The sequence below is a fragment of the Netta rufina genome, assembly GCF_964035555.1.
Source record: "Netta rufina genome assembly, chromosome: 13".
Lineage (NCBI taxonomy): Eukaryota > Metazoa > Chordata > Aves > Anseriformes > Anatidae > Netta > Netta rufina.
The window spans coordinates 6,537,501-6,559,224 of NC_140136.1; the positions used below are offsets into that span (position 1 = coordinate 6,537,501).

General features: G+C 35.6%; 1 protein-coding gene across 2 annotated transcripts in view; it reads right to left on the bottom strand.

Moving 5' to 3' along the window:
* WWOX (WW domain containing oxidoreductase) overlaps window positions 1–21,724 on the bottom strand; it is a gene marked incomplete at its 5' end in the record, with an annotated part of 506,937 nt that overhangs the window by 465,120 nt on the left and 20,093 nt on the right. For both annotated transcript variants that reach the window (XM_084294419.1, XM_084294420.1), the window contains one exon: window positions 12,805–12,911. In XM_084294419.1, the coding sequence (XP_084150545.1) occupies window positions 12,805–12,911 (107 nt within the window). The remainder of the gene's footprint in view (window positions 1–12,804; window positions 12,912–21,724) is intronic.

The following is a 21,724-nucleotide window of genomic DNA, read 5'->3' on the forward strand; positions in this document are numbered from 1 at the left end:
ATCCCTGATTTATTACATTTACTCTGATAATCAAACTGTCACATAAAGGATTCTTGAATGTTAGTTGTATGTAGTCACATTGTCAAATACTTTCACACAAATGAAGCAAAATCACTAAATATGTTGATATTACTATATCAAAGTAATATTCAAATTAATTCATAGATTTTGCTTCAATTGCATAAAACATTTTTTCGTATTAAACTTATAGCTCCTAATATGAAGTATGTTTTTTCTTATACAGCTTTTAAGGCTGTATAAGTATTTCAGTAGTATTAATCTTTCTGAAAAATAAACTCAGCAGCACTCAAGTCTATGTTCAAATATTTATTTAGCTTCTTATATGGCCTGCAAACAGTTGGACTGAAACTCTTTCCTGGTATGTAATATTTTGGTATTAGCATAAAAAAGCCACTCCCAGTCTTCCCAGTTACTACAGAGGTGCCAAGATGGACCAAATTAATTCCAACCTTTATAAAAGATCTTTCCACTCCAAGAGAAGACAATGCACCAGCACCACATGACTTTTTAAAGCTTACCACTTAATTGAGACCTGCCATGAGTATGGAAAAGAAGTACAGAAACTGATATCTAAAAATAGTTAATAATCAGGTCTGGGGCTTGCAATGGTTATTCTGAAGGTGGACTTTAGCCTTGTATGGACCACGAAAAGTATAAAGAATCTTATCCCAAAGTGTGACAGCTGGAACAAGCTCTGTCTTAAAATAGTTCATCTTTAATGAACTAGGGCTAACACCATAGCCCTAAATCTGTTCTGGTTCTACAAATGCCTCTAGTTATTTCATTTTTATCAGTGAAGAAAATGAAATAAAAACTATTTCATACTTAACACCAAACAGACCATGTTATCCCAGAAGATGTGTTTAAATAATTTAGCTGTTAAAAGAATCTTTAACTATAAATGTACTAAATTCCAGCACAAAAGATTAACTACAAAAGAAATTAACACTGCCTTAGGAAAGAGAGATAACATTTTTCTAAAGCATTTCTAAAGGTTTTTGATATGCTATTTTTTAGAATTATATCTAGAGAGAACTAATATTTTTAAATGAGACTTTCACAGCTGCTCAAATTTCAAAGTAACGTTTGTGCAAGTTCAAGAATTCTGTGGAACTTGTTTTGACTACTTTAATAAACCATACATACACAATCTTTATCTATTTAAGGACTAAATACCTAGGAATCAGAATTTATCAATATTAAGGCAAAAAAATATTCCCCTAAAAAAAAAAAAAAAAAAAATGTTGTTCCTGGTTCTCTCAACCACTTTGTCACAACACATCAAAGTATAACAACATTTTCTCCCCTCAACAACTTAAAAGTTTCCAGGGCTTTACCACCAGTCGAAGCAGTCTGTTTGCATTCTCCAATACAAACTGACAATCTAGTGATACAGTACATTAAAAATTCTCTGTAGTATTGACTGCCTGAAGCTGATGCTCCCTTGCTAAATGCAGTGCAGTTCAATTAACAGCTCTTCAATATACAATTTAATTTTTCTTTCATCTTGATCCACAGCCGAGCTTGAAATGAGGAATGTTGGAATAGATGTACTTTAAATATTGAAGCAAGTCTTTATAAATAAATCTATCAAACCTGTAATGATTTCTGTCATAACACTACCAAATAGATGAAACTGAATGTCTTGGATTTTCAGGTTTGTGCATTGTTTTTTCACAACCTGAGCAGGGCTGTAAACTGTTGTGCCAGGGAGGGCATCAAAAACTTCCCCTAGAAACAGAGCTTTTCCTTTGCTTAACCTTTCTTAGGAAGTAGAGGAACATTTTCCAGCTGAGCTTTATAAACAAAACCCTTAATGTATAAATTCCAGCATCACTAATTTCACCAGAACTTGTAACACTGGACAACCAGAAGCACCAGTTCCCGTGACAGAATCTGCACACAAGTGGGAGACAACCAATTCTTGACTTAAAAATAAACATTTAACACCCAAGTACTACCCTGGACACGTTTTTTCCTGCAACAGTATGAATGTACACAGTATGCTTCAAACTATCTTTAGGCATTCATGCCATTTCACAAGAAAATGTAAGGTTAATTTAATCAGGACAGAATGAAATATTGCATTTCAAAGTTACTCTAACTGGGACACTGCTGAAGGAAGCTATTAATATCTCTTACAGTGTGCATGCTCAAGGAAACATTGTGAATCAGCTCATTTCTCATAGGTATACTACACTGCTTTCAAAATGGTAGGATTTACTACTGCTCATCAGTGAGGAAAACCCTCTAAGCTAGAAGCATTTTCTACTCTTTAAACGTATTCACAAAAACCAACTTGACAACACTTTCTGCCTAAGGTACCAAAGAAGCACTACTGACGTGGCTGCCTACCCATCAGCAGGAGATGAGTTCAAGAAAGAGAGGCTTCACTCAGTGAACACGAGCAGCATTAGAAGTACAGTAATCAGTTTCAGATGAATTCAGTCAAATTGCCTTTTCCCAAGTGATACGTTAATGCATAGTGAAATACATAGGTTTATCTCGTTTGTGTCCACGTTTATAATGGCATGAGCTGAGATTATGAAATTTTATTAATTGTTATACTTTGTACTTTTAATTATCTTATCTATATTATCACTTTGATAGACTTTATAACATTAACTGGTCTCCTTATCATCACCATTTACTTTTTCCCTTTAATTCTCATCGTACATTTAAAAAATGTAACTCAGTACTGTATTTTAAATTGTCACAGAAATAACATTCTGCATTTACGGTAATTAACTCATCATTACTTCGAATAACTACACTAATTGGTATGCTCTACAAACCTGCAACACTGCAGAATTAAAAAATAAACATAACAAAGATATAATTTACAACTAATCTATACTTACAATTAAAGTTAGTTTCAAGATTTATTTTCATTCTATTATTTTTTATTAGCTACAGCAGACAGTAAATGGGGTGTACCACGTTCTGCTTTGCAAACACCTAGATTATAAAACATAATTACACAAATTAATTAGAAATGAGTACATACATTCATGTCTTTGTTTGTACCCATAACATATTAAACATGACTTCATTAACGAGCAGTTCCTAAAAATGATAAAATAGTGTGACCAAGTAAAATTTTAAACATCCCTGACCACACAAGGCGTAGTGTCACCTTGACACAAAGAGGGTTCACTGCCATGTGAATTCCCCTGACATCCTATTTGAGGTTGCAGGTAGCATGCAGGTTGTCCTTATACGCAGCAGATTAGTATTTCTGAGATAACTCTTAATACCCAGTTAACATCCCATGTCTGAATACAAGTCCTGAATGCAATTTTCCTTGAGTTGGGTCCTGTACTTTCTTTCCCAGCTATTCACAAGGGATCTGGGATGTCTAACACAGCCTGAAGTCCCTTCAGTTCTGCCCACGACTAGATATTTACCCTTTCCCAAAGATCAATGCTTACATGAACCTAATAAATTAAGGATCTTTTCCACTTTTGCAAAACAAGAGATACCGATCATAAGTTTGTTTTGAGTGATTTATTTGCATTCATAGACAGTGTCTACCAAGTCAGCTAAGCTGGATCAGATACGCCTCACCAGTTTACCATGTAGTAAAGAACCTGTAGTGTAAAATTAATCTAAGACCTTTGAAGTTGCCTAACAGTGTGTGTTTAGGACCTTTAGGACAAATAGCTCTGTGTTATCACAACCAACAAACATTCAAGGCCTAAGAGACCTGAAGGTGCTTCAGTTAAAACCAAACAGTCGGGCCACAATTTGTCCCTCGTAAAAATTACAGAACACCAAATTCTGTAATTACGTACATTTTCTTCCCCATCCAGAAGACTCAACAAAGCTTCACTGAGAGGGTTGTCACACACTGGAACATGCTCCCCAGCGAAGTAGTCACTACAACAAGCCTGTCGAGTTTAAGAAGCATTTGTTCTATGCACTTAATCACATGGTCTAAAATTTTGGGTAGACCTGTGTGGTGCCAGGATTTGGACTCGATGATCCTTATGGGTCCCTTCCAACTCAGGATATTCTATGATTCTAGTAATGAGACTAAGAAAACAAATCTTAAAGGAACAATTTCTTCACATTTCAGACTGCACACAGTCTGAATCAAACTAAGCTCTTTGGAATCTGAAAAGGATTACGACTCCAAAAACATAACTGCTGAGACATGACATCTCTTTGTTTTGGTCTTAATTTCAGAGCAACTTTTAGACCAAAGAACCTTTATGCATTTGTAAGTAACAAATAAATCAAAGAAGAGAACACAACACATACTAGGTTAGCAACAGGTTTGCATTTCACTTGACAAACAAGACTACTTTTTTCTATGGAGCATTCAGTTTCTTCAGCAAAGTGCTGAAAGTCTAATGACCACTCAGTTATTGCCAGCTAAATATTTTGCTTACAACTAATGCGATCAGATACTCCATCCTGTTCACTTGTAATAATGAAATAAACTAATGAAGCTGTTTTTTCACTGTAAAAATCAATTACATGGAAATCTATGAGATCTCGAACGTGTGTGTTAGGGTTTTTTTGTTTACTTTTTTATAAAATTAGAGCAAAGAACCAATTTGGGGACAAATGACCCACCGGATTTCACCACGACTTTCATAAAAATTATCACAGTACGTATTAAATCATTAGCGAGACACAAAGCTGCCTGTTAGTTTTAAAATGCAGAGAATGAAACTCATTGCAGAAGCAAAAGAGGGCCAATAATATAATTACAACACTATGCCTGTGCAGCCAGAGTTAATGCTGTTATTTGACATTGCAAGGCTATGCTTTCTCCCATGAGCCTCAATGGAGACAAGGTTCACTCTAATTGGTTCCAAAGCACAACCTACCAACAACAGCCTTCCTCAGGACCAGGAATGGTAATTTCCACACGACTGTAAATAGTGTTTGCAAACAATACAAACATGGTAATAAGAGACTAGGTGGGTAATTAATGTGGTTACAAAGCAGCTTATTTGCATTTTTATTTAAAACTGCCTTCTTTAAAAAGCAGCTCAGATTTCTTTTTGCAAAAGGAGCCTTGGTTAAGGAATAGAGCAGTAATTACTCTCTTTAGGGGTTCTTTTATACATCCTTTAGGGAATTAGAATGAAAAGATAAGCAGAATTATAAAGGGAATCATGTAAAATATGAAATGCACTATAAACACTTAGTACTGTATTTACCATAAGCTAAGCTTGTCTTCTTCATTAATGGAATATATTACAAGCTTACGTTACAATCAGATTAATTGTGAAGATGGTTAAAAATATATATATATAACCAGCCACTTTAATTCCCCCTCTCTGCTCCCAGAACTTGCATTTAGAAATCTAGTGCCAGTAGGACTCAGTCTAGGAAAGAATGCATCTACCTGGACTGTATGTAACAAGAGGCTCAAACTTAACCATGTTTTCAGGAACAACGCCTCTCTTCACATAAAGCATAAAAAGGAAAGGACAAATTGACCGGACCACTGCAGAACTTTTTGATTTTTTTTTTTCAAATATAAAAAAGACTCTTATTCTTTTCCTCCACAGTTAATAAACTCTGGATACTCTAAAGGAAAGAACATCTGCAGACTAAAAAACAGTTACCGTCAAGACAAAATGTCTAAGCAGGATGTTCTGGAATTCAAATCTATGTGACATTCTGTAATCTGTGGCTCTGCAGAACTGAAAAACCTTGGGTGGGTACCACGCATTTTTCCTGTAAATTGTCACATACATGCAAATATTATTAAAGAATCAAAAATCTCTGCTTTTCACTGACTATTGTTTAGTAAAGATCAAAACTTTTAATTTTCTGTAGACATTTTCAAGTAGATAATACAATCACACTTCCGAGAAGTATATTCCTGTTTTTTTAAAAAAATCTACTTTCACACGTATTATGGACGTTATTTTGAAATACAGATATCAACTATAACAGAATCAAAATATTTCCAAGATCCTACAACCACGTTGAGAAATTAAACATATATCACATTAATTAAACATTTTGAATTTATCCATGTTTACAGGAAATATAAGCCATATGAGGTCCTAAATGCTTGGAAAATGCCTACCAAATCCTTTAAAGCCTCCTGCATTCGCTCACGCTGACCAGCAGTCTCCTTTATATTTCATAAATGTAATTACTTTAAAATATCAGTGTATTTATCTGGACAATAAAACCCTTTCTGGAGTACAGTAATGGTGTGGGGCTAACTACAGCTGAGGACAGAGGTATGAAACGGTTCAGCTGTAGTCGGTACATCAGCTCTTGTGGAAATGGCATCAGTATTCAGAGGGATGCCCAACCCTGAAAGTTAGGGGCTTAACACATCTGCTATATAATTCAGACACTGTTTTACAGTGGTTTCATTACTAACCATAAAAATGGTAACAGTGGAACTGTATAAACAAACTGAACAGTGTTTTTACTGTAAAACATGAATGTAATATAAATATTTGTCTTTCCCTTTTCTCAGCATCTGTAATGAGAGCAAATTCATGCCATATGTTTATAGTGTACAGAAAAATAGATCTTAACAATTCATCCATGTAAATGTTGGTTAAACTGTTTAATGTTTTTAACTGTGGGGTTTTTTAAACACAATTTTCCTCGCAAATCGTTAAAAAGCTTCTTGCTGTTGTCAGTGGCCACATTCAGTGATTTGCAGCTGGTTTTAGATGAATCTGGCTGAAGATCTTGGAGATCACAGACTTCTCACTGATAACAAGGTCAATAGCTGGCAGGTTGGGCATGTCCTTGTGGCTAGTTACAGCCCCAAGACACAAACCTGCAAACCGAGAGAAACTGCCACCACAGAACACATTATTAGTAGACTTCAAAAATACAAAAGCAGCTGCTTACCAGCTTCTTATACTAACAGAGTGTATGAGCAGACTGCATTACATTTAATTCTGATTAGTGCTGGGTATGCATGCTGCTACTGCTTAAAATGACATCTATCACTGTTTAACAACTCACTTTCCACCTGTATCCAGGAAACAGCTCTGCTACATACAGAGTGCTTGCAAGGTGTCTCAGCAGAGCAGGTTACTAACAGGAACTTACTGAGCTCTTTAACATCGTGGCCAACCCCTTTCACACTGGTCTCAACCAGCATCAGTGATAGTAACACCAGATTAATGCTTACATTATCAATTCTCTGCTAGTAAAATGAGGTCTGATTCAATCAGATTACAGTTAATTGAAAGATTCCTTCACTTCAGAAAGGTTTGGATCACACCCTTAAAAATAAAAAAGCTTTGTATCAGCAGTGGCTATCATGTTTTAGTGAGTGCATCTGTGGCTGGAGGTGAGACATGCCAATACAGAATTTATTACACTACCAACTAGCTTGGTAAACGATACCTCTTTCTACAAGACCTTTTCCCCACAGCAAGGTTTGGATAACTGCTTTTATCTTGATTCTTCAACACGGTCGCTATTCAGAGCGCCAGAGGATGAAATATGTCTGTACACTGCAAGCTTTTATAACTGTATGCTACACTGCAATGGCATGTGCACACCAAGATTATGTAGTTTTAGAATGTCATGCTTAGAATGATACAACTCTTTATTACAAAATAATGACACCATATTAGAAATAATATTTTCACAGAAATATGTGTGCTCCACAGCGTAATAGTCTGAACTATTTTCCATTTTGAAGAGATTACTTTTTAAGACCTTTTATTTAGCACCAATTTGAAACTCCAATTCTATACTCAGTAACAGGCTGTGGCTCCATTCTGTATTTACTACATACCAAAAGCTGTCTTTTAGACACTCTTCATGTTTTTCCATGAGTGTCTGCTACTAATCATGATGAGATGTCCCCACTTAAGTTAATTTCCAGTAACAATGTCTTGTGCTGATTCTAACATAAGCTTGGTGTCAAATGCCTGTTTCAGAAGTCTGACTGATTTACAGAAATACCTCAGAAAATTAACATCCAATAGACAGAAAAAGAAATTGTATCTTCTGTATCAAATTAACATCCGCTTGTACTAAGAGACTAAGACAACAATATTTTACAGAGCTATCTGTATGCTAAGCACTTACATGAAAAACAGTAAACCAAGGACACTGGTGGAGCTTAAACACTACTTGGGAAATTAGTCCTCCTTCCTTGAGGAGGAAACAAATTGAACACATGAAAATTTTCGCCCATGTTCTCAGTAAATGTGCCCAATTTGCCTCTCATCTTTCTGCACTTTGCAAGACTACAATTGGAATACAAAGACTCAGTTATCAGGTTTTAATTTAATTCAGTTACTTAATCAGCAAGAATATAAATCACTCATTAGGTGGAGAATACTTTGGGGGAAAAGAAGACAGCAAGGAGTGACGTGTATTTTGTTGTTTTCTTCACAGCCATTCTCGAGCTTCTCTGTCACATCTATACCTTGTAAATTCCTAAATATAAAGGAAATCCAAATTTTCTTTTTACATTTTAATCCAATCTTTGACATAGTTGTAGGTTTAACACTGAGGAATAATTACAAAAGAAACATTATACTTTTTATGAGATATTAAATTTACAATTTATCTTTTAATATCTACTTCAAAGACTATTTGACAGGAATAAATAAACGAGAGCTTCATGGCAAGAAAAGCTGTGATTTATGAAATATTTTATTATTCATTCTCTTAAGAATTTTCTTGAGAATACTGCTAACATCTGGAGCTATGCAGTCCTATCCAACCATTTTACTCATAGTCAATTAGAAAATTATATCAATAATAATGTAAAATAAATTACCTAGCTTCTCTTCCTGGAGCATAGATTTCAACGTTCGTCAGAGCAGCTATGTGTACAAACAGCACTGTAGTGTTTTTCATTAAGCCTTAAAGTCAATTAAGCTACGAATTGGAACAATCATTCCTCCTTTGCAAAGTATTGATGTTTTCTTGGCTGCTTTCAGGCCTTTTCACTACTCAAGGAGAGATTTATGTTTGACAATTTCTTTCTGATTAAAATGAATCATAACTCTAGAATTCTAATTTCCTCTTTTCTGAGCAACAAAATTATCAAACAGTTTTAAATTGATTTTGAATGTCATCGTGCATGAACAACATTCATTTTCAAGATATCAAATGTAAAGCTATACTGATCTCTCTTTTATCTGCTTTTACATACTTCCTCTCTTGCTTTCTCTCTCTATACTTACGTATTTAAAGACATTAAATTGTACAAATATAATCAACTCTACCTTTCTGTAGAAATTATCTGACAGACTTGCTAAACCAATCATATTAAAATTTGTCACAATGTTTTACGCACAAGACAATTACCTATTTGTAGTAGTAATAAAATATAATCTCCTGTAGTTTAGAAGGAAAATAACTGGAATACTGTAGCTTGCAAACAAATGTCAGTTGTCTAAAGTAATTAGCAAGTTGATGTGGCTAATCCCTGCTCAGATGCCTCAAATTCTCTATAAAGCAGCTTTTTGGCATATATTGTTAAAAAGTTTTCTAGATTTGTCTTCAGCAGTCAATTAAGATCAGTTTGAATTTGTTTTTAAACATCCAGAAGAGCAGCTGATCTAAAGAACAAAAATCTTATCTCATCATTCCTCCTGTTTTCTCTATGTCTTAAGAGCTGGATTTTTCCATGCCATTTAGCATTTCCATTTTCTCATATAATCTTAATTTTCATTTTTCAATATAAGCATACAAGCCAATTTTTAACTCTTTTTTTGGACTAACAACTTATTAAAAGTACATCAGGCCCAAAGAAGAAGAGCCATATTTCCACAGACACTTATTTTATGGCACTCCGAACCATGAACTCACAAATAAGCTCACTAAGGGGATCAGGCTGGATGGTTTTCTTAAGTATTCTGTACTTCATTTCTGAACGCTGCATTACAGTAGATGCCACACACACACACACACAACACATATTTCAGGATTGAGTTTAATAAATATCATCAAGCATAACCGTATCAAACCTTAAAATAACAACAGCTATTTTTACATCTTTAAGTCTTTCGTCTTCTTGCAAAACAGTGTTATTGCAGAATTTTCCTTGCTTTCTTTATAAGGAATTACAAATGTCCCATATGAAATGAGGTTGAAAAAGGAAACGTTATTTGAGAAATTCAAACCTCAGGTTTTAAAGCATGCTGCCCCACAGAAAAAACAATATCGGATACACATTGCTTTTGGTAATATGTTTGCTATAATTACAGAAATACAAACTGCATTATTAACATGGTACACTTACAATACAAACACATTAGCATTCCAAGTGGCAACAATGTTTTGAGTTGTAAAAGCATAGTTTGTGAAAATTAGAAGAAAAGGGTATTTGGACATTCAGTTGAAGAGTAGGCACTTATTTAACAAGTTTCCACCCCTCAAAATATTGGACAAAGACAGTATTTAGAGCACAGCTCAGAGACACATCAAAAACTTGTAACAAACCACAATGCAAGTAGGTAGCACTACTGCTGCCAAAAATACTGAGCAACATGAACATGAGGCTTTGTAAGGCTGCATCCTCAACAGATTTTTTGTTGTTGTTTTTCAAATTGATTCCGAATTGAAAAGTAAAGCTCAAGAAAACTCATTTACTTTTAATTATTTTGCTTTCCCTAGGAACAAAGGAGACAAAATACTGTGCGTATTTTAAAGTTTTTTATAGCAAATACAGCTACAGCTTGAGAATTTGTCTGAACCGTATGCAGAGATTGTTGACATTTTCCTGAAACTTTAATTTTAGCAAGGATTTTTCAATTAACAACTTCCTGCTCTGCTCTAACACCTATAAGCTAAAAATTAATATTTTATGTCAATATTTTAATATTAGTATCAATCAACCAAATTAATCTTTGTCTCTGTTTTCAATAACAGACTTTGGGGCAGGTTTTGTGTTTTCCTCAGGATTGCTTACAATTTGATGTAAACTTTAAGCTTCTTGTAATTCATCAACTAATTCTCTCCTGGTTACACACTCCAAGTAATTAAAGTTCAGTAATAACTTATTCTTTCTGCTCCAGCACCTGCATTTCATTTGTTTATTTTCCCAGAGTCATAAATCTGAGGGACTGTCAAAGTGCCATAATATTAGTGCAATAATCAAAGTTAATTAGTCCCTCTCAATAAACAACAACAAAGCCATTACAAAGATGCATTGAAGGTTTTCCAGCTACCCAGTTTACAGATGAGATTCTTTTCTGAACAATTAGAATTTGAAAACTGTTAGTAAATAAATGTAGTGTTTCTGAACTAATTTGAAATTCACTGATCTTCATTCAATTACCAATTCATTAACTCCTAGTGAGGTAATACAGGTACTAAGGCAAGTATTTCCTGAAGTCCCATTTCAAAATGTTCAAAGATAAGCTCAGAAATAAGGGAGCAATGTGATATTTTTAATTAAAATAAGGCCGCACTGAGTGTCTTTTATTCTAAGTAAACATATTTAAATGTATATAGCTCTATATTAATTGGGCAAGGACTGCTAATATCAAGACAGAATATGTCCAAATACAGCTCTGATGGAAGGGAATGAACAGGCAAGCTTTAAGAGACACATGCACTATGCTTGCCCAGATTGGAATTTTTTTTTGAAATTACATGTCATTGAAAATGTCATTGAAATGAAGACCAAAAAGACAGCTTTAATATGAAGTACTGAAGGGGAAAGGAAGATATTTTTCCTTCCCAATCCTTTAGTGTAAATCATTAATATCATAAGAGCAAGAGAAAAAGGTCTAAATGCAAAAACTTTGTTTCTTGAAGAAACTTGTGGTTACAAAAGCTAGCAGCATTATAAGCATCACTTGTTTAGAAATACTTGTAAATAAGCACTGTTTGTTTTGCACTAATAAATACCATCTCTAGACTACTTATATGTAAATATTAATACTACTGAGTGCTCTCCCATATCATCTGGGAGCAGCTGAAATATTTTCAGAGCTTGGGAAATGGACCTAAAACACTCGTCACTATAATTCTAGCAGGACAGAAATAAAATTCCGAGAACCTGACCCTGCAGTTTATTACTCAAGTGTAGGGTATAGGATTGTGTCAACAGATTATCTCAAGTCAGCAGTCAAAGCAAGCTTGTGCAAAACTAGCCTGCTATCCTTACCAGCAAGTAAATGATTGTGGGAGGAATAAATTAAGAACATTGAATAAATTTTAATAAGGGCCTTAGAAGACCCCCAAAAAGGGAGGAGGGGAGAGCTAGGAGTCAGAGAGAAACAAAGGAATAAAAAGCACTGGGGGGCTTGTATTAGCATGACAAAGTGTAGAAAAATGAAAGAGAGGAAAGAAACAGGAAGGAAAAAAAAACATCGAGACAGACTGCCTAGCAGCACTGGTTATTTGCATGATGGACAGGGAAGATAGGAAAGCATTTTTGGTTTTGAAAAGTGTAAGGATTATTCCCCCAAATCTCCCATAGTACAAAAAAAAAAAAAAAGTCTGTCTGATACCTGAGTGCGTACACTCTCCTTCAGTGAGTTCTATATTTGGGTTCTGTAATCACTCTGTCCTACAACCTGTGAAACATGCCTCAGTGGTTCTTTCAAACTTTCTAAGCACTACAAAACGTCTGTATACACATAGATAACAGCATGCAAAGCCTTGCAGTCCAATGTGACCGCGTGAAATGAAGAACCTGTCACAAGCACCAGTGACTGAACAACAACATATTACAAAATAAGATAAATTCCCTTTTCCTTAGATCTTACATAAAACACATGTATTTAACTGCTTGTACTGCACAAAAGACTCCACATCCTGAAAAACATAGCTTAACGTTGGACACTACATACATTCACTTACCCATTCCCCAAGAATGCGTTGTACAGCATCATTGCCTCTTGACATATTTCTGCAGGCCAGGATAACATAAGCCCCATGCAGTGCAAAAGACTTTGCAGTTTCAAAACCTATGATAAAACATTTTCCCCGTCAGAAATAGATCTCAGTGACAAAACAGCTACAAATTACCTGAAAGGTGAGCCACATGCTGAAGTACTCTAGCCCTACCTGCAGTCTGAATACATGCCTGCTAGTCACCTGGAGCCAGCTTTTCAGAGCACACATGGAAAAAGGTACAGACCTCACTTTGAGCAGGATCTTAGGGGCTACAATTGTATATATTGTGCAGGAAGCTTGGGATCTTCAAAATGAAAAACCAAATTTCTCTGTCTTGGTGTCTTCAGTTAGAAAGCAGAGCTATACTTAACTCCTTACTTGTCTGACTGTGAAGAATAAGCCAAAAAGCAAGACTACAGACCTGTTGTGCCTGGCAAGACATTGCTGCAAGTGATAGAGCATTCTGAGACCAAGTTCTGCGTACTTCAGATGCACAGCTGGCCTTTGACATATCAATTTGAGAACCACCTGTGGCATCAGGAATCACATAAGTGAATACAAATAAAAATCACATGGGGATAATTGCTTCTTTTTCTGATCTGACCAGCATGCGACCTGTCAAATGCTTCTGCACAAAAACAGGGACCTGAGAAATACACAAGCATTAAACCATTCCCAGGATACAGCTGTCAAGTTCATTCTCAGAAAATGAGGTTTTGCCTACATAGATTAAAATACTGTATTGGATTATATTATCCAAGCACTTTAAAATATTTCCTAAAATTGCTTAAATAACCTGTATAAATTCACCTCACTTTGTCCCATCATCAGCTGATGCAGAACAACTTTTCACAATTGTTCTCGTTATTAATTACATGCAGTTTCAATATACTGGATGAAGTATCATAGGGCTACATAGGTGACTGGATGAACCAAATGACACAATGAAAAACTAATCCATGAAAATATCTCCCTTTTTGTGTAACTCACTAGCATGACTTAATCTGAAAATATATTCTTTCTAAATCCAAAAGAAGAGGGCAGATAGTTCACATCTCACTGCAATTAAAGTGCAGCATTAATGTATATCCATTTTTTTTTCTTTCATACACAGAATAAAGTTTGAATTCCTAAGTGAATTCCTAAGCCTCTACACACAATCTTTTTTGCAATACTATTAATCAGTTCTTCCCCATTCTGAATTTGAGCACTTAATTTCTCCTTTCCAAAAGGACACTTCAGACTTCAGTCTGATTATAGTCTGTTTATTTGGGACTGTTCTGAAATTTGAGATCAGTTCAAATTATGGAAGTGTCCACCAAGAGCAGCAGCTATCCCCTTTTTGCATCATTTTTTGGAAGCTATGCATGTAAGCTCTGTTTCACTGTCCAATTCATTAAGAAAAAGCTACACAGAACTTTGTCCAAGATAAACCTTATTTAATTGGAAAGATCTGTGACAATTTACACTAGGAGATGATGAGTTCTTGGGAGTGCAAAATGCCCATAACGTGCAGAGACTTGAGCCAGAAACTGGGTTTCTATCAAGGGTGAGCTAGCACATGTTTGTGATCTATTCAATAGTATCACTGGGTACCCATTTCCATGGAGAACTGTAACAGTGAAAGAAATTTCCATCTAGCTGAAAGAGGCATAACATTGCTTAATGAGTTCCAATTAGACAAGCTTAAACTAGAAAATGAAGACAAACTGAAATGCCCAGCAATTTGAGCATATGAACAAGTCAAAGAGAAGAAATATTTGTTGTAGCTCTATGACATGTAAAGCATATTCACATTTTCATTTTAAAAATTGTTTACCAAAAAAACTATTAAGATAGGCTGCCTCACTTCCAAAACACCCTGGAGCAACAAAATTCAGAGCACAAGACATAACTTACGTTATAGAAGCAACAGACATCAAGACAAATTTAGACCATTTTCTGCAATTACATACTTACGGTATTTAAGTCCATGCAATTTTCTTGTATCTCTTTTAAAGCCATTCATTGTACCAAGCAACTTTAATTACCTGGGTAATTCACTGCATGCACATGAATTCAGCTACAGCATATGCAAAGATTTCCCCTGTTCCTAATTCCACCTTAAGTGTATTTAATTAGAATTTTTCATATAGCTAATGTAAGCTAATAGTGCTGTGGTATAACATGTCTAGCTGTATACTTCCTGTTTTGCACAAAAAACACACTTATTTCTACCAGCTTATCACATTGCTAAAAACTAGATGGAACGCCTGGGAACATTTTTTGTGTTATACAAAGACCTAGAGCTGACAGCCAGTTTAATTTGCTAAGCACGATGATGTTTTGCTAACTTTACCCCATGTCATGTTTTGTACAAAATAATAAATTCCATGTCATTCTCAGTTACAGTTAATAACTTGATTTTCATTATAAACTAAACTGAGAAAAAATAAAATTGAATTAATTACTCCAGATTTAGTTAATAATACCACCTGGATTCTTCCTTACAAAGATGGAGTGTTTAAAATCGTCCCTTTAGACCTTGCTCCTCTCTGCAGTACCAGTGTACTGTTCTTCTCCCTTAGGCAGACGTGGTCTGAAACTTTTTGAGAAAGTATGTGCTTTTAAAAAAAAAAAAAAAAAAAACACCTTTTTGGAGAATTTTTAAACCAACAGTCCCTCCTTCCATTCAAAATACAGCCACAAGCCAAGAAGTATTGATGGGTCCACCCCAAACCACAGAATTATTTCCATTCAACCATCGAATTAGTGTTTATAGGTAGGGATTGCATATAACTATTACTATTTTGTCTTCCTTTCACTTAGTTTGTGTAGAGCATAATCCATAAGAGGCATTTTCAGACTGTCTGCCAGATGAAATTTATTAAGAATAAGAGGTGCCACAATTACTACTTCACTGGTGTTTACCTACCAACTTGCTCAGTCTTCTCAAGACTTCAGCATTTTAGATATGCCACAAAAATAGATCTTTACAGACCTGAAAGTCCCTAATAAGCAGTAAAATTAATTACCTTCATAGTTTAAGAAACTATGAAGGAGCTTAGAAAGCTGCAACTTCAAGCTGAAACTTGTGAAGCAAAATTTAGGAAGTACCTTGGTATCTGACTCCGTTTTACAGCTTTAGCAATTTGTTTCTCCTGCAAAAATTTGCTTGTCTTCCCTCCTCCAGTGTTCCACAGATAGAAGGGGGAAAAAGCTTCTCTAATAGTGGAAAACTTTTAAGAGACTCATTGTGTTAATATAAGTTCACCCACACCATTCGTCCTTCAGCAAAATGTAGCTGTGTTGTCAACAGAGTAAATCTTTTTAAAACATTAGTCTCCCACAAGGCTGAGTATTTTATGTAGTAAACTATTTAAACTTTGTAAAGAGAAGCCTTACCTGTCTATAAAAACTTCATTGAATCAAAATACACATTGAATGTGGTTTCATACATCAAAGCTGAATCACAAACATCAAAAACACTCAAAAACACTAAAGCCTCCAGACAAATTTATAGTAGGGTTAAATAAAAAGGGAAATCAAAATGCTTATGTTAAGGAAGTGCTTAGTTGATGGACCAGAACCACCTCAATTCTACCCATAAGTGCAACTTGTGGAGTTCAAAGGAACCAAAGGCTTCTTTAAAACAATTTCACTTTGAGACCGCAAGCACCAGTATGTGCTGTTACAATGGCACAGCCCTTTCACGAAGGAACATTAACAGCAATGATACCGCTTTCTTTCTCATCAAAAAAATCTTCTCTAGTGGTGAATCTCCCCTGCACCGCAGTGCTGGTGTATTGCTGCTGCAGAGCTGATTTGACCCACATATAACAGATGGCACCATCTACTGCCACCAAAAACTACTGTCATTGACATTGCATGTTCCAGCATGGTTCCAGCAGCGGGCGAAGGGTGTATGACAGCAGGAGTCTGTGTGCAGCCCAAGGTGTTGCTGTTGTGTGCCCCGTTTCAACTATTCATATCCTCTGGACTTCAAAGCATGCAGCCCCAAAAGAGTTGCAAGACTTGAATATACTTCCTAGTTGAATATACATCCTAGTTACTAGTTATGAGGGGTTTTTTTTGTTTGTTTGTTTGTTTTTTTGTTTGTTTGTTTGTTTTTTAACTGAGGAACAACACAGAGAACATATTTGAACGTTAAGGACAGCCAATTACAAAGAACAAGGCAGATACTCCCCCAAACGTGATACAAGAGCAACATGCTTAAATCACATATGCTTTGGAACAGCAGCTGTATCAGATGTAAATCCTCTGTACAATGGATTGTTCAGCAATTGTTTTAGAAAACTAAGACAAACTTCAAGCAATTGCCCTGGAAATCTCAAGAGACAAGACCTTCCTGAGGCTGGCTACTCTTGCTGCTGTTGCTCCAGCTGAATGAGCTCTAACTTGACACTCACGAGTGACAATATTGGTTAAATATAAGAAATGCATGAGGATAACACATTACAGCACAGCTCTCAGCATCAACAGCTAACCTAGAGGACAGATAGCAGAACTAACAGGAGATATGTGGACAGCAAGTGCATGGAATTTCCTACAGGCTTTTAAAAGCCTTAGCCCTTTACTTACATTGTGCTTTTCAAAGGCTCAAGAATTAACACTTAAATTTCAATCTGCATAGTCTATGACGATTTTTAACGCCGTGCTCTCGCATTCTTGTCTATCTGCTGTTGACTACTATCAGCAAGGTTGGGGACAGATTTTCAGCTAATTAATGAGCAGTTAGCATCGCTCAATTAATGCCAACTCAACACACACCAGATGAGTATATGACTGTCAAGCAGTTCAAACTCCTCTATAAAACAAAGTAATTCAGTGTGTAGAAGAGTATCAAAATATCAAATTGGACAGCAAGAAGTCCATTTTGCTTGTGGGACATTTTGTAAAGAATTTGCATCAGACATTTATATGTTTTAAAGCAACATTTTTTTTTTTTAATTCCCAAAACAGGCAAGAATGTTTTAATACAGAAGAAGACAATTCAGAAAAGAGCAAGACTTATCAGCTTCTCTTCCTTCTCCAAAACACTCCAGGATACCTTGGATCTGTCATTTACAACCCACTTGAACAGCAGTGATGCCATCTTTCTTTCTGACAGCTTAGTCCTGTATTTAAAAGCCTACAGGGTTTGTTTGCTTTTAGTTTCTTCAAAATCATTTCTTCCCTTCTCTCCAACGATAGAAGAACTCTGGAGGCCCTGAGATTCTTCCTTTGTGCATCAGTAATGATTTAAAGTGGTCATGACTCTAGCCTTTCTTGAGCCCTATGTCACAGTCAGTTTGAATGTAAACTACAAGGAACTGCAGAATAAAACCTCTTTCCCTTCCACTACAGTAAACAGCAAAATCAAGTAAGTGAACAAAAGTAGTCTGTGGCGAAAAGCATTAGCCTGTTTGTATTACATATTTCTGGTCTTTCATACACTGATGGATTACTTATGGACCATAGAACAGTGAAAACCAACTCTGGTTTTGTAAGCATGAGCATTTTGTATCACTAAAAGTGTGTATTACTTTCCCAGCTGTGGTCAGTTTGTTTTTTCCACTACATTGTTCTCAAACTTCCATGTTACTTTCCGAATTACAGCAAACACCTCTTAAATTCTTTATAAACAGAAAAGCCTATTTTGCAAAGTCAAGTTAATTTTCAGAATACATCTGGGTTGTTTTTTTTTTGTTCGGTTGGTTTAAATGTCTATATTTTCTTTTAATACAAAATGAAGAAGAGAGACTTGTACCGAGTCATACCCCTGTAAACTAGCAGCTGGAAGATCAGGATTTTCCCCTCCCCCCTCCCCCCCCAAATACGGTATTAAATTGCAAGCAAAAATCCTCCCACTTCCCATGAAAAGGAAGTTTATTTGTACAATTTGGTTGTTCTTGGGAAAGAATAATAATTCTACATAATCTTCATATAGTAAAGGGGATAGATTTTAAAATTATGCAATCCAGAAAATATGAAAACTCAATTAAAATATCCTTGACACTAATCAATTTAAAAAAAAAAAAAAAAAAAGTATTTTGGCCTCCTCCTTTCAAGGGCAGTACAGCCACAAGATCGAGAGCATGTGTTTAAACAAGTGTACAGAACAAGCAAACTCTTTCCTTTGAGCAGAAGTGATACAAAAGAGAATGTAAAAAGCAGGATTTTTTTTTTTTTGTTATCTCCTTGCTATGAGTTTTTTCCAGGAGAGAAGAAGAAGAAAAAAAAAAAAAAACCTCAGAAGTTTCCTCTTCAACTCAGCATAGAGCAATACATAGCACTTCAGTTTCACATTGGTTTTAAGACTTTTGGGACAAGGAAAGTGTTCTTATTCCAATATGCTTCTACAATACAAATCCAACACCTAGCTAGAAAACCTATGCCACGCAAATGGCCAGCACACTCTTGGCAGCGTTAAGCCAAGCAACAGAGCTCAGTATGCATGCGTCTTTTTAAATATTAATATTCTGATAAGCCACAACATTTTTTCACTCAACCATCAGAAGCTCATCTGCACACTGGATTGTCATCTCAAGCTTATAGCTGATTTTCTTCTCAAACTTAGAAGTAAATAAATAAAAATATCACAAAACTATTTTTCCAAGCAGATGTTGCTCCCTTCAGTCATCCTCTGCTTTGAAAACAGAACCTTTTTCTTGGATCAAGGGTAAACTTGAGTTTTACTTAAAAGGGATGGAAATAAAGAAGAGGACACAATTTTAAAATATATATATATAAATTTTTAAACATGCAACCTAAATGAAAGGCAATTTAAATCCAGTTTTACTACAAAGGAGAGTAAACTGCAGTAAGGTTAAACACTGAAGAACAAAACCATCTTTATAATACAAAATAGACTCATTCCCACTGCTACTATCTCAACAAACAGACGAGTTGTTTGTGACTTTCAAGAATTAATCAGGAGAACTATAAATGGAAAAGAGACTTCACTCATATGCACCCCTAGATTTACTTCAGCTTGAAAGAACTAAGCACCACTGACAACAGATCAGATTTTCTCATTCAATGCAAGGAGTAAAGCAGATTCAAACCTGCTAAAGCAATGAAGAATTTGGAGTTATGTAAGCTGCTTTTCTGGTTGAACACCGCAATACTGACATGTGATTTGGGGAAGAATCTTTTGAGACTAAGATTATCTTTGCCTGTGCTGGTGACTTAAGGGTACATCATCCAACAGATCTTTCATTTGGAGTGATGGCAGCCCTATGTGAATCATCACATCATTTACTTCTCAGAGCCCCAAAAGCACCATGCATTCTGCATCAGAATTGCTTGGCCACAACCATACAGTCTCAATATGGGTATTTAGGATAAAAATCTTAGAGAGACATTTTTCAAGTTGCTCTAAATGCAAACTCTCAGGCAATTAAAAAAAAAAAAAAAAGATAGTAGCAGACTAAATTTTAAAAAGCAATTTGCGTTAAACATTAATGCTATATTTGCTGCTGTGTGTTTGTAGGCACATGGTAACACCACAAACTGATATTTTTCATTTGAAAGTTTGTTGTTATATGAAAGGTACATCCTGCCTCTCCCTTTGTGTATAGATTGGACAAAGGTGTTTTTGTTGGAGCTGTGAGACACAGAAAAAGCCAATGAAAATGAAACAGGATGACTAATGGATTGGTTCTGTTTTCCATCCAGACAACTTAAAAACATGCACTCATTGCACGTTACACTTTGCAATGTACTGTGCTGGGCATGGAAAGTTATTCCCAATAATAAGCACACTGCCATTATCATTGTCAAAATTCAAGGTATTGTAGTTGAGCTGAAGGTATCACAGTACTAAACACATAATCCCATCAATAAATGGATAATTATTTTTTTTTTTTATAAAGATTTGTGTCTCAGTTCCTCCAAATAATTAAAAACGTTTCATCCGAGGAAAAAAAAAAAAAAAAAAAAGGTAAACCTATAACTGAAGACACTGCAAGCCAATACAAACATTGAGTACATCAGGTGCGTTCATTACAAATATGTCGCAAGTTAGAGCCACAAAGCTGCAGCCAGATCTGGTATCCACTCTAGCTCTACTGCCCAAAGATTCCTACCAGGTCACTTTAAAAAACACAAGACATGAACACAGCTTGGACTTCACTTTTAACACAGCTGAGAAGATTAAACACTGACAGTCGTATCAGCTATCCAATGGCATGGTCTAGCTCAGACTCAAAACCACATTTCCTATCCCTTACATTGTAAAGGTGCTACCATCCAATATAAATATTGCAGTTACAGCCAAGAGTTCCCGTCTGGAACAAACCCTCTGGTGAAATGCAGCACATTACATACAGATCCAAGCTACTTAACATGTCCCACGATAAGACCTTATTTTAGTTGTGTAAAGGCAATTCACATCAACCCTAAACGTTTGCCCCTAAAATACAGGGAGATCTCAGTCGAGATTTTTCTGAGTTTCTGACTTCATGTAACTGCAAACAGGTTCTGTCAGGTGCCTGGATGGATGAACAGTGGAGAGAAATTACAGGGAAGAGAAAAGGAGAATTGGAGATAAAACTAGGATTTCACTGTTAGGTTCATATCTTCAGTATCAACTCCTTGCATTAGATGCAGATCAGCTATCAAAAACCAGAGTCAAAAATAATTGAGCAATGCATCTTCCATTTCAACTAATCCCAAAACTGCTTAAATATTTTACGCTGCTTTAAGAGAAAAGCCTCAGCCTTCAAGTCTTATCTTGCCTTTCTTCATCTATTAAATGATAGGATCATGCCCCTACCAAACACCAAACAATCTTTTCCTGAATATTTTTAAAGTGCATTGTATCAGTCCAACAGAAGTTACCATGAAGTACTATTTTACCAATTCTCAAGTCATTTGCAGACACAAACTTGTCATATCTTAA